Raw genomic sequence first — 12,198 nt, forward strand, 5'->3', positions numbered from 1 at the left:
GGAACGCTTTGTTTGTTGGTTCTTTTGTTTTTAATTAGGGTGGGTTAAATAGTTGTAATGTGTTTGCATCAAACTGATTTCATTTTAATGCTAGCTATCATTTATAATGCATAGTGCTAATTTTTATGTTAGATTATAAAAAATATACATCCATAATTTTGATCTTTTTCTTGCAGTGTTTGCTAGTTCTGAGCCTGTGCCAGGATTCCAGGGAGACACCCTGCAGTTAGCTTTCATCGACCTCAGACAAGTAAGACACTAGTTGTTGTTTTTTATCCTACTAATTTCCCCTTTTGACCAATGCTGGAGTTATTGAATTTGAGAACCTTTCATGTTTTAGCATTCCCATGTAATTGGTTTTGAAAAGCAGTTACTAGTGGCACTACTCCCTGTTACTTAGTATAAAACTATTTTTTCAAGGTGGTGTTGGGGGGCACCGTTGTACTGGTGGTATTATTACATGGATGTAACATTGAATTTTGGTCCTGACTGTTTTGTAAAGATCCTGCAATACTTTTTTTTTTTTTTTTTTTTTTTTTTTTTTGAAAGAGTACACGTTACCCTGGTGTGCTGTTACTATTGTTTCATTCTGAGCAATTGTTCCTTTCTAGGGAATGACTCCCTGGAGAGTAGAATCAAGCATAGTATTAATGTTTCCTTTACTTAGTACATATTCTTTTAAACAGTTAGAAAGTCACTTTATTCCAGCCAGCTGATCTTTATTCTATACCAAAATTAAGTTAAAGTGCCTTGCTATTGAAAACACTTTTTCTCAGTTCTTGTCTAAAGGAAGGATGTTTTCCAGACTAAAGTTAACTTATCTTAATTTCATGTAGTCATTTCTATTCCCTGCTCTCTGAATTCTGATAATATATCCAACCATAGTAATTCATTTTCATAAACCTTTCACACTTGAAGTAAATTTTAAAGAATTTGTTTCACAAAATTTCAAGTACAAAGTGTTATTTAAATAGTGAAATGGAACATTAGCTGCGCAAGGAGGCTCTTTAGCTTTCTGCAGATGCTGATAAGATTTTTCAGCACCATTATGTGTCTGTCATAGTCATCAGAAAAGAGTAGAAATGCAAAATTATCTATGTAGTAAGAACATGTTTGCTTTTAATAGTTTGGTAGTTTCTTTTTCACAGTAAGATAATAGAAAGGCATTTCAGAAGGGAAAGTTCCCTTGGCAACAGTGTTCCGATTTCTCCTGATAATTGGAAAGGACTAAGTATATTTTTAAATGAGAAAGTTTAAAGCTTGATTTGCCCATTATATTCTTAGCAGTACATAACATAATGAGCAATATCTACAACGGGATAAGCCTAGCCTGTCTGAAAAGAATGTAGGATCATGGCCATAAGATTCATTAATGAGATACCTAAATACTAGGAGCACCAGACTTCAACATATTTGATAGTTTAAGTCTGGCAAAGTACAAATCTTGCCTTGACTAATGACCTTCCTCTTTTGGTTTCTCTTTTATTCTCCTTTTATTATCAGTGTTAGAACTGACTAAACATATTCCAATTTGTACAAAGACAATTTACTTAAAGGGAAAGAATGTTGAGAGATTTTTGGCATCATTTCTTTCATCTGCCAGAGCATTATAAATCTTTGTGGAGCCTATGTTTGTTCCAAGGGAAAATGTGATTTCCAGCTATGCAGAAGCATATGCAGCTATGCAGGGTATGCACGTACTTGCTATGGGAAATAAATAATATTCTGTATGTATTAAGTACCAGCTGTTGAGCATATCATGTAAATAGGGATTATATTGCCTGTGATAGCAGTCAGTTTATTTTAGCAATTTACATTTAGAATTCTCTTGATGCAAATAACATTTTGTAGAGAACACTCTATATCCCATGGATATAGTATTGATTTTGAAAGCTTTATAAACAGCAGAAGTGTAGGTTGCAATCTAAGCACGTACATATAAACAGGTCTGGTATATTTGTTTTGTTTTGTTTTTACCATATCATTGCATGTTTTACCAAAAGTGGTTAGATACTGCAAGACCACATTAAAAATAACACTTAGCATTTCATAAGCATTTGCAGTGTTTTCCATCTCTTTCTTATTTGTGATCCATTTCTATCTTAATAGAGTGGATGACAGTTCTTTTCAAGAATACTTAGAAAAGCAACAGAGCCTTTTTCAGAAAGTTCTTATAAAAGGTCATGCTTCTGTTTTTTAGTTTGAATTTGATACTTCTTCATGAATTGCAGGATATGAAAGATAAGGAAGTAGGTCCAGTGGTCAGGTTTTACCTGCCCACCCGGACTGTGCCCTGAGGTCAAACTCCTGATATTGGCTGTTTGGTACAGAGGAGCTGATGACAGGTAGGGGCTGATACAAGGGGGAAAGCTTGAACCGTATCAAAGCTAAAAGGCAAGAGATTTGGGACTCAGTGAGAGACTGTAACTAAAAGATGGATCAGCAGGATTGCCCTCTTCTTAAAAAGCAGCTGACCTGCAAGGGAAAAGACTTTATCGTCCTGCCAATCACATGCTTGCTAATGGAAGCCAGTTATCTCAACAACAGCTTACTCTCTCTGTGTTGTACTAAGACAATGTGTAAGATTAATGAGGATTGGGCAGTAGGATATTGTAGCACATTTTCCTAAAGAGGTAAAGCGACTTACGAGGAACAAGCTTGGAAGAAAGAGAGGGAAGAGCTACATTTGAATGATTACTGCAGGGAGAGAAGCAGATTTGAAAAGAATTGCCATTAGAATTTTCATCCTAACAGTTCCTGAAGGCAATGTATGAACAGTACGTTGTTCCCTGCAAGGCTTCCTTCCTTCTTCCCACAAATGCAAAAGAGCAAACAGAAAGTTGACATGAGAGAGTTGCTTCTGAAAAAACAAAAAACACAGTATTTGCAGGAAGTTGCAAGAAGCTGAGAATAGCAATGGGGCAGGCACTTCCCAGCGTCCTCTCTGAGCAGCTATTTCTTCTTATACTGTCTCCTCTTACACTTCCGTAAATACTTAATGTGTTCCTTAAAGAAGCTTACTAATCTGGAGAAATCCTGGTCAATAAAGATTTTTGTTCTCTTCCCATAACTTCAGTATCCCGGCATCCTACAGAGATGACTTATCCCATGCAGTTGGCTAATCACAAAAGGTGCATTTGTTCGCCATTCTATTTTCTTCTGCTTGGAGGAAGACTTTTGCGTGCATAGACTTCTTTCTAATTTAAATGTTTTGGTTGTATTCTGCTATTTATTTTTGGCAGACAAAACAGAAACCTTTTGGAGCAGGGCACAGTTTCTGAGGAATTTAAGAACTTATATGTCACATGATGTAATCCAGAAAAATTAATCCAGGATAGTTTCACATTCAGACAATCCGCTTTGTGCAAGTGATTGACGTAAGATGGAATAGTCCATTATATTTGCTTTGTGTGGATGGATATGTCACAAGTGTAGCCAAAAACCTGCTTGGCTTTTGCATCACTGTAAGTCATTGCATGACAGCCTATGAATTATCCTCCAAAGGATGTATGTAACTATGTAATATCATCCCTGCGCTGATAAGAAGGTATTGTACTTCAGACCTGTTAACACGGGCAGTGGCTATAGAACCATAGAATAACATACAGAAACTTCTTAGAGAGCTACCTAAAGTTTACTGCAGAGAGAATACTAATATACAATCCCCTCTACTAATTAAGAATCCAATGACCATGATACAAAAACTTGAAGCTCCAGCTAATTTAGCAGCTACTAAAGCAGCAAGCAGCTGTTAAGAAAATTTATATACATAAACATTTCTGTCCACATTTACACATCTCTGTACAGCTGTAATTGTGTCATATGCTTTTTGTTTTGAGGTTTGACTTGAGGTCATACCTGGGTGCACTATTTCATCTCCCTTACTTAAAGCATTGAGGAGCAAGCCAGCTCATCAAGGCGATTATCAAAGTGGCATGTGACTCTTTAAAGAGAATGCTCTTTGGCATCTCATGAAGATGACCCAGCTCACCTGTGACCTGCACTGCTCTCTGAAGATAATCTCTTGCTACTGACTATATAGGGAGCCTAGGTAAATAGTGCACTGGCCCAAGATGAAGTGGAATGAACTTCGGGGATTTTACTACCATTTCAGATCCTAGGTCAATTGGAATTAACCTTTGAAAGTAAAAAAGTCTTAGTTCATCCTACCTGAATTAGTCTCTGCCTTCTCCATGAATTAGTTTTGTCCTAGTTATGCTCTGTTCTTTAGTGTCCAAAAATTAGCGTTACTGTTCTGGAATGTGAGGCAGCTGCTTCTTGGATGTCCTGCACATTTAAACACTGTGGGGAGAAGGCCTCAATATTAGAATGTGTGTGCTCCTCTTTGGAGAGCCCATGCAGTGTGCAGTGGACAATAATGATAACCTAGTAGTAACCTTACAGATCCGGTTGTATGTTGTATCAGTAGCTGTAATTTCCCAGGGCAAATTTCATGCTTCTTAACTACCTGAGAGGAAATAAATGCCTCTTCTTGAAATAAAATCATTGCCTGCACAGTTACAGCCTAAGCTGCCGATTTCATTTTATTTTTTTTTACCATGGACTTCACAAGTGATTTCTCGTGCTTCTCTCCAACGTGACCATTGCTTCAGTTTCAGACAGGTCTTCCTCTACTGATTCATGTCAGAGAAGTACTAGGCTAGTTTGATGACTGTGAAATTTTCTTGTTTCAGCAGGGGTGTGAAGATAACTGTGTTTTCTCTTGGCAATTTAGGAGGTGACATTAGTATTCTCTAGTTGCTGTCAGTGCTGTTCCTGCAACAAGAATAGCCATCTGAAATGAAGCAGAATCAGGTGTTGTAGGTAACCACCAGGTTAGGAATTTCCAAGTTAAGGAACCACCACAGGAGTCACCACCCATGCGGTAATGTAGTTTACAGTCCCTAAATTCCTCAGAGGTGATGAGGGAAGTATTTTTCAGCTGTATATGTTAACATTCTGATAATATTAGACACACATTAGATGTAAAATTGTAATGTGATCAATGCAGTTAATATACAGAATAATGTGCCGTGGAAACATTAGCAGATACATTTCTCGGACTTCTATATATGTGTGTGAATAAGCATGCATTTCCATAAGCATAAGTAATTTTCAATGCACAATACGCTTTTTCTTCTAAAAATTTATATCATATTTAACAGCATAGTGCATTTTCTTTTGTTTGCAAAGCATAATGGAAACTGGATTAATAGTTTCTTGGGCTGTTTGTCCAGTTACTTTGTAATGCATTTTCTGGTGTGCAAGAAATACTGCTAAACTTCTGAACAGTAGAGCTGCATGCAACAGATGTAAGTTTATTTCAAACTGAAAATTCTTATTAATAACCTTTCTTTTCTTCTGTTACCCAAATTTGCTTCTCATTCATCAGTGAGAGCTGTCCTGATAAACTCAGTAGTGACTCATGAGTAGAAAATGTGGAAGAGATTGCTGGACTTCAATCTCAGCCACTGGGTTGTCTGCCCTTCAGTAGATGTCAAAGAATAAGTTGCAGGCTGTTGCCAGAAGAATCTACCATTATTCTTTCAGGGCATGGGTTCTACAGGCATCCTGTTCCTGCAGATTGCCTTGGCTTTGAAATGAGTTAGCTACCCCTGGGCCCTGCTCCACAAGTCTTAACCAGAGAAACCATTAGGTTTTTCCAGGAGGGAGAAGTCACTAACTGTATGTGCAGGAATAAGACTTTAAAATCCTCATGGTTTAAAGATAAAAGTAAGCCTCTCTTTCATAAGACAGTGGTTTGAATTTTTAATTATCAGGTAGTATTGAATATTTCATCTTCCCCTTCCTGAGGGAAATTGTTGAGACTTTCATCTTCACAGAGGCTCTTTCACAATGCGTACTGATCCCTTTCTCCCCCCACCTTCACTCCCCAGCTTCTCTGAACAAGCAGAGGAGCATGTTACATCTGTAACATGAAGCCCAGCCTCAGGGTGCTATGTAATGGGATTTGCACTTCTCTAGTTTTCAGTGCAATGCTGCTTATTCAGCTAAAGAAAGGAGCTCAAGTTTCAGACAGCAACAAAACAGGAGCTGCACCTCTCCGGATTTCAGACCCTCACTTTGCTGGAGAAGGAAGCAAGTCTTCTTGGCCTTCTTCTCCATTAATTGGATCCCTACTAAAGCAAGAAAGAGGACTTTAGTCCACACATTGAACAGTGCAGAGACACTGTATGGCTCAATTTTTCATCTAATTGTGTCATACTTGGGTAACGTGCATATACATACTTGTGTTCCAAATAACACAGTTATGAATATGACTGTGTGATAAATATGTTATCCAGCTTGCGAGAGAATACACAGTGCATTTTCTGAGTACTGTAGTCTTACAATTAAATGAGAATTATTCTGACAAACATAAGAATTTGTATGCATTTATATTTCCCAAAGGAAACTCCTGCTTTTGAATTTTTGCCTAGGCTCTGCAAAGCCTGTAGGTAATCACAGTAGGGCAAATTGTGTGTGTAGATATCTTTGAGGAAGATCTCAATCAGTGCTCTGTACACAAAAGGCAGCTCATTACTGGGATGGGATTTATACTTGCCAGCTGGTAAGAATTAGGAAGCTTTGGAAACAAATGCACAGAAATTAGCAGTGGGGAGGGTCAACACCAAGCACAGCTTTAGATACACTATCTTGATAAGAATTTGGATAATCAAAGCATGATGGCAAGTCAGTCATTTCCTGGCAGTAGGTATTCCTGCCCCATTGCTGTCAGGAGCTAAAGGCACACGTGCCAGTTATTACATCTGTGTTCTTTGGGACACTAAATTGTTCATCAAATCCATTGCAAAATGGTCTGTATCCAGTTCAGCTTCTGAATGCCCCTATTTAATCAGAGGAGTGCAAATAACACACTGATACTGCACCAGGTTTTGCTAGATCCTGGCTTACTGGCATGAGGAGCATACCTGAAAATAGATTTTAAAATCTCAATGTATGAATTCTACTACTTCTCTTCAGGAGACCTATCAATAGCTTACCTTACTAAAACAATGTACAAGTGGCTGTTTAGCTACAAGATACACTACTCCATCTCTGTCAAAAAGCAGAGAATTTCTCCAGAAAAAAAGTGCAAAGAATATGCACTAAAGACTATGTACTGAAGTCTGCAATGCATAAAATAAATGGCATCTCCTAACTGACAGTAAAGAGTGCTCTAGGTATCTGTAACTGTGTAAGTTATCAAAAATAAAAAATATTCCTTCTTGTTCCTTTGGCCTAGTTCATTTAAGGGACACAGTTTCTCTAAGTTGTCCACTTACAAAACCAGATATATGCACAGGTTAGATGAGCTGCCAAGAAATCATTTAGAAAATGTTAGAATTCATGAAGCTTGATGTTGAGACCAGGAGATACTATGTTTGCAGCAGATAGTATGTTAAGCAAGGCTTAAGGTTGCTGTAGTTAGTCGAATGTACAGTTTTTAGAGCTGAGATAGCAAAGGGTTTTGTTGATCTTTTTGCCACGTGCAGGTGGAACACTTGATTTTTCATAAGCAGTGCAGCGGAGTTCCAGCTTGTAAATACTGCCATCACATAAATTAATAAAAACTTCACTGGAGCAGTTAATCAAGGCAGATATCAAAAGTTCCTTGTCAAGACTCTTTAGATGGATATATCTGAGTCCCTGTCTGATAAGTACCAGCTGTCAGAATTAATCATCTTTCAGAATCAATAATACTTTCACAAGACAATGTTTGGAAGGAATCAATCCATTCAAAACCTACAGAGCTGTTATTATTATACTCCATATCTCTGGAGAACTTTTGGTTCAAGAAAGTTCATCCCTTAGTTGCAGATGAATTCTCTCTGAGATTATGGTATAAATGGCACTATAGCTGTATCCTCAGAAGTTGAAGTGCGTATACCAGTTATGCCTTGTCTGTAATACCAGAACCAAAAAGCCACTGTTTTCTCAAATGAAATATTAGATTTCTTCAATAACTTTCATGCTATGTCTCTGGGAAACTACTTATGGAGTAGTCAAGTTTTAGTCTGCAGCATCTCCAAGGATGTTATGAGAGAAAGCAAAAAAATGAACCTTATATGGAAAAGGTTTTCCATTGGAAAAAAGGTAGAAAAAAGATTTCCATTAGAAGTCTTTTCTGTTCTTTTGCACAAATACCTGTTAGTAGAAAGTTGTCACTGGGCTCACTTTCAGATAATTTCTCGATCTTTTACTTGAAATATAAAAAAAATGATCCATTTTGTCTATTGAATTTATTAACCCCTGCTTATCCTTTATTTGAGTCACTGATGTAGATTCCATGCAGTGGAAGCTATTTAGTGGAATGAAGCATTTCTCTGGCATTTTTTCCTGGCAGCTTTGCTCGCCAGCTCAAGCTTGCCTTTATCTTTGTCCTACCAGAAATGCTATAAATGCAAACTGAAGGCTTTACTTGTAGCAAGATTTGAATGCCTGACTTTCCTAGAGTCTGGGAATACATTATATCAAGCTGTTGTCCTTCTGCTGACAGCCAGTTGCTGCAGGATCTCTGCCATTGTGTCTGGGCCCTTCTATGGCTCTGAGCTGATGGATGGAGTTCAGTGTGGGAGCCCCCAGCTCCACAGGACTTCCTCTGAATCCTGTGGGTGGTATGTGGTTCCTATGACTAATGAATGAGCATTGTTAAATGAACAACACAAGAAAATTGTTGCTTTTCAGGTTACTTGTTATTTGTGTTCTTAGCATCTATGAGCCCTAGTCACCCATCAAGGAGCCGTGGAGCTGCTAGCTGCTTCAGTGTAATCAGTAATTTCTGCCTCAAAATTGTTCCAGCCTTAGCTAAGCAGGTAATATCCTCATTATTAGTAGTACATGCTGGGCTGCACTAATAGCCACCTAAACCTACAGCTTTACCCTCAGTTTTTAATTGCTTCAATCAGTATGTTTAGATTCCAACCCTTCTGTAAATTCCCTGTCCAGCACAGGCAAAAGGCAGAATAGAATATCCTGCCCTTCCCCCTCCCCCCCTTTTTTTTTGTTTCTCGTTTTGCAACAGATTCTTCTGTAAAATGAGAAAGATAATCCAGCTATTCTTTGAGAGTCACTACAGGGACAATTGAAAATTCTGTATAATCAAGAATTTATACAACAAGGAATCCAGGAAGCCAAGGAATTCTCTGCTTCAGAACAATAGCAATGAATGAAAGGAGGCAGGGAGGGTTTTTTTCTGTTTCTTTGTTTTATATGCCTTCACAATTCAAGGCTTACAAACCTTTACATAGATAGAGTGTTCATTTGGAATATACATTTCCATACATTCAGAAATGACTATATATTCATTTGGACCATAGTGTCTTAGAAAATAACTGTATCTTCAAAAGTGCCTTTACAATATAATATATCATACAACATAATACACTATGCAATATAATATATATTTCACCTCAATAATAACTATAAAAACTCTCGGAGAGGATTTACCCCCCATGTATTATTGGTGAAAGAACAGCACAATTAGAGAACTCCACAATAATAGAGTGAAGATGGGGGGGGAGGGGAAGGGGAAGAATGAATAAGAACAGAAATGCAAAGAAATGGGAAAAAGGAAAGAATGGATTTTGGAAGATGAAAAGATGAAAAAAATGAAGATATAGCATGAAGGATGTAATGAAGAGAGAAAAAAAATGCTGTGCCTCCATAAAGGCACTTTATTGTTCTTATCCTTTTTTCTTTCTGTGTTTATCGTTTTTGTGCTTTATGCTGAGACCCATTAAGAACAGACATTTTTTTAAACAATGGAAGTTCAAAGAGGTGTTTTCACTCGAGGAAAGAAAGGACTTTCAGTGCACAGTTAACGATGTATAGAGTCCACATAGACATGAGCTTGCCTTATTACCTGGAGAATGCAAGCTTTCCTGGTTTCAACAACGTGACTCCAGGAATTGTTCCAGGAGCGCACACAATTAGCCCACACTCCTCCAGAGGGCACAGTGTAACATGATGCAGTTAAACCAGAAGACAGTTTTCATCTTTTGACCTTGTGTCAAACACGTCAATTGAGCAGTTTACCTGAGCTCTGTAAGAGCACATAGGCTACCAGATACTTTCCCATAGAGAGGAACACGCAGTAGACACACAAAAAAATGCTGGTTTAAAAACTGACACATTCTCTAGACAACAGGAAAAGTGCCAAACGTTTGCAAGTAGCATGTGCTGAACAATTCTGTGCATTCAGATTCTCCTTTCTTTTTGCCAGCCTAAATTTTAAACAAAAAAGCTTTGCTCTTGTTTAGTGTCTCTGAAGACAGTAAAAGCTGCTTATTCATTTTAAGCACTAAAGGATATTGAGTCTTGTGGAAGTATAGATTTCATCCTAAATTTGATAATGTCACTGAAATACGTATCCAAATGGTAGTTTAGAGAATGGTCATGAGTTCAGTGTAATGCATAAGTCTTGCATCTGTTGACACAGAGTATGGCTTAAAAAGTGAATTGTGAAGAGTAACCTTGACTAGTTCCTAGATGGAAATATGTAGGTAATGGGGAAAGGCTGCCTATCTGGTAGATTGAAAAGACACAGGTTGAAACCTCGAATGACAATGTAAAACAGTCTCTGTAAACTTAATTAAATAAAACCAATAATGTGATTTAAACTTCTTTGAGTTAAAATTACTTTAATAAGGGTGTTAATTACTGGAGGATTAACACTGCTTACATGTGATAATAGATGTGGTCAGTCAATAAAGGGTGAGAATAATGTTCATTTAAGAAGGAAAAGAATCTAGCACAGGATTACTCACCAGAAAGGGATAACATTTCAAAGTGGCAAATAAAATCGAGGGAAGAGCTTTTCAAATTGCAGGAGACATTTGAGGCTGAATTGTGCCATAACCCAACAAGGTTCTGTGTATATTGAGATCTATTGGAGCTAAGGAATGAAGAGTAATTGCTAAGAATTGTGTATTACATAGCTTGGATTTTTTTTCTCTCTCTTCCAGAGCAATTGTAAAAATAATTTTTCAGATGAGACATTTTAAGGAAATACTGTCACCTGAAAAGTGATGAGAAACAACATATTCTAAGGAAAAAGATTGACTTCTAGGAAGAATAATTTCTTGAAGGCATGTTTCTTAGAAAAGTATTGGAATATTGACATTGAGCAGGAAGGATTTTTCCTAAAACATTTGCGAACATAGCATCAGGAAAAGCAAGATCTTTCACAAATAGCCTACAAAAACAAAGTCTGGGTTATCCGGGTTTCTTGTTACTGCAGCTTACTAAGCTTAGAGACCTTTGCTAAACCAAATTATCTAGGCAAGAAAAGCAAAACAAAACAAACAAAGAACCCAACAAATACTGTGATTTTATATGGACTGCAGTGTTTGCTAAAATGCATTTAGAGCCATTTGACTGATATAAATGTGGAGGTAAACTTGTAGTAGCTGAAAAAGAAAGTGAAGGTTGTCTGTGAAAGAATAGGAAACTTCAGTGGTTTGGGCTTTGCTCTTAACTTGTCTGTATTTACATTCCTGAGCTACTGATTGTGAAATTCCTTGTCCAGTGGTTCCCAGGTCTAGTATAGCTTTCCCTCAGGGATGTAACTTCATCTGCTATGAAGGGTGGGTGTGCAGGCATACCCTGAATGCACTACTTTGGAAGAAATAATTATCTGTTTACAGTAAACTCATGGTGAGGACATCTATAAGTGTCTGTGCCTTACAGATTGCATTGGATTTTTTTTTTCTTTTTGATGCAAACAAACAAAAAAAGTTGCTGTTTTCTGGCCTCTGGTGTCTTAGATTTCAGATGTGGTTAAAACTTCTACTTGTGTTACTGCTGTACGTGTTTTTACAATTGCAACTATCATTGCTGTGCTAGATGTTCTTTAATATTGAGACGTAGACCCTATGTAACATGGATGTTGTGATCATGTTCTGAGGCACAGCCTTTGAAGGGGGACCAAGGGTAGAGCAAATACAGCCACACTAGAACATTACATCAACTCTGATGTAAAATACTGGAGTCTTTGATGGCTGCCTAACAGAGGATGGCAGAGGTGTCCTCTGTCAGTGCCCACTAGAGATGACTGAACTCTGTTGAAACCAAGTGCTGTGCAGTCAAGAGATACTATAAACTATGTATAGCCTCCTGTCAGGTTGAAAGCCTCAATATTCTCAACAGTGTAATTTCAGTATTTTCCTGAGATGCTATTTGATCTGGTGTTTTTGT

General features: G+C 37.6%; 1 protein-coding gene across 8 annotated transcripts in view; it reads left to right on the forward strand.

Moving 5' to 3' along the window:
• EXOC6 (exocyst complex component 6) overlaps window positions 1–12,198 on the forward strand; it is an 83,772-nt gene that overhangs the window by 60,146 nt on the left and 11,428 nt on the right. For all 8 annotated transcript variants that reach the window (XM_042817760.1, XM_042817751.1, XM_042817752.1 and 5 more), the window contains one exon: window positions 177–250. In XM_042817760.1, the coding sequence (XP_042673694.1) occupies window positions 177–230 (54 nt within the window). In that variant the 3' untranslated portion in view covers window positions 231–250. The remainder of the gene's footprint in view (window positions 1–176; window positions 251–12,198) is intronic.

This window comes from Centrocercus urophasianus, unplaced genomic scaffold (assembly GCF_019232065.1).
Source record: "Centrocercus urophasianus isolate 14NV4802_14NV808 unplaced genomic scaffold, USGS_Curo_1.0 seq_17, whole genome shotgun sequence".
In the NCBI taxonomy this organism is placed as follows: domain Eukaryota; kingdom Metazoa; phylum Chordata; class Aves; order Galliformes; family Phasianidae; genus Centrocercus; species Centrocercus urophasianus.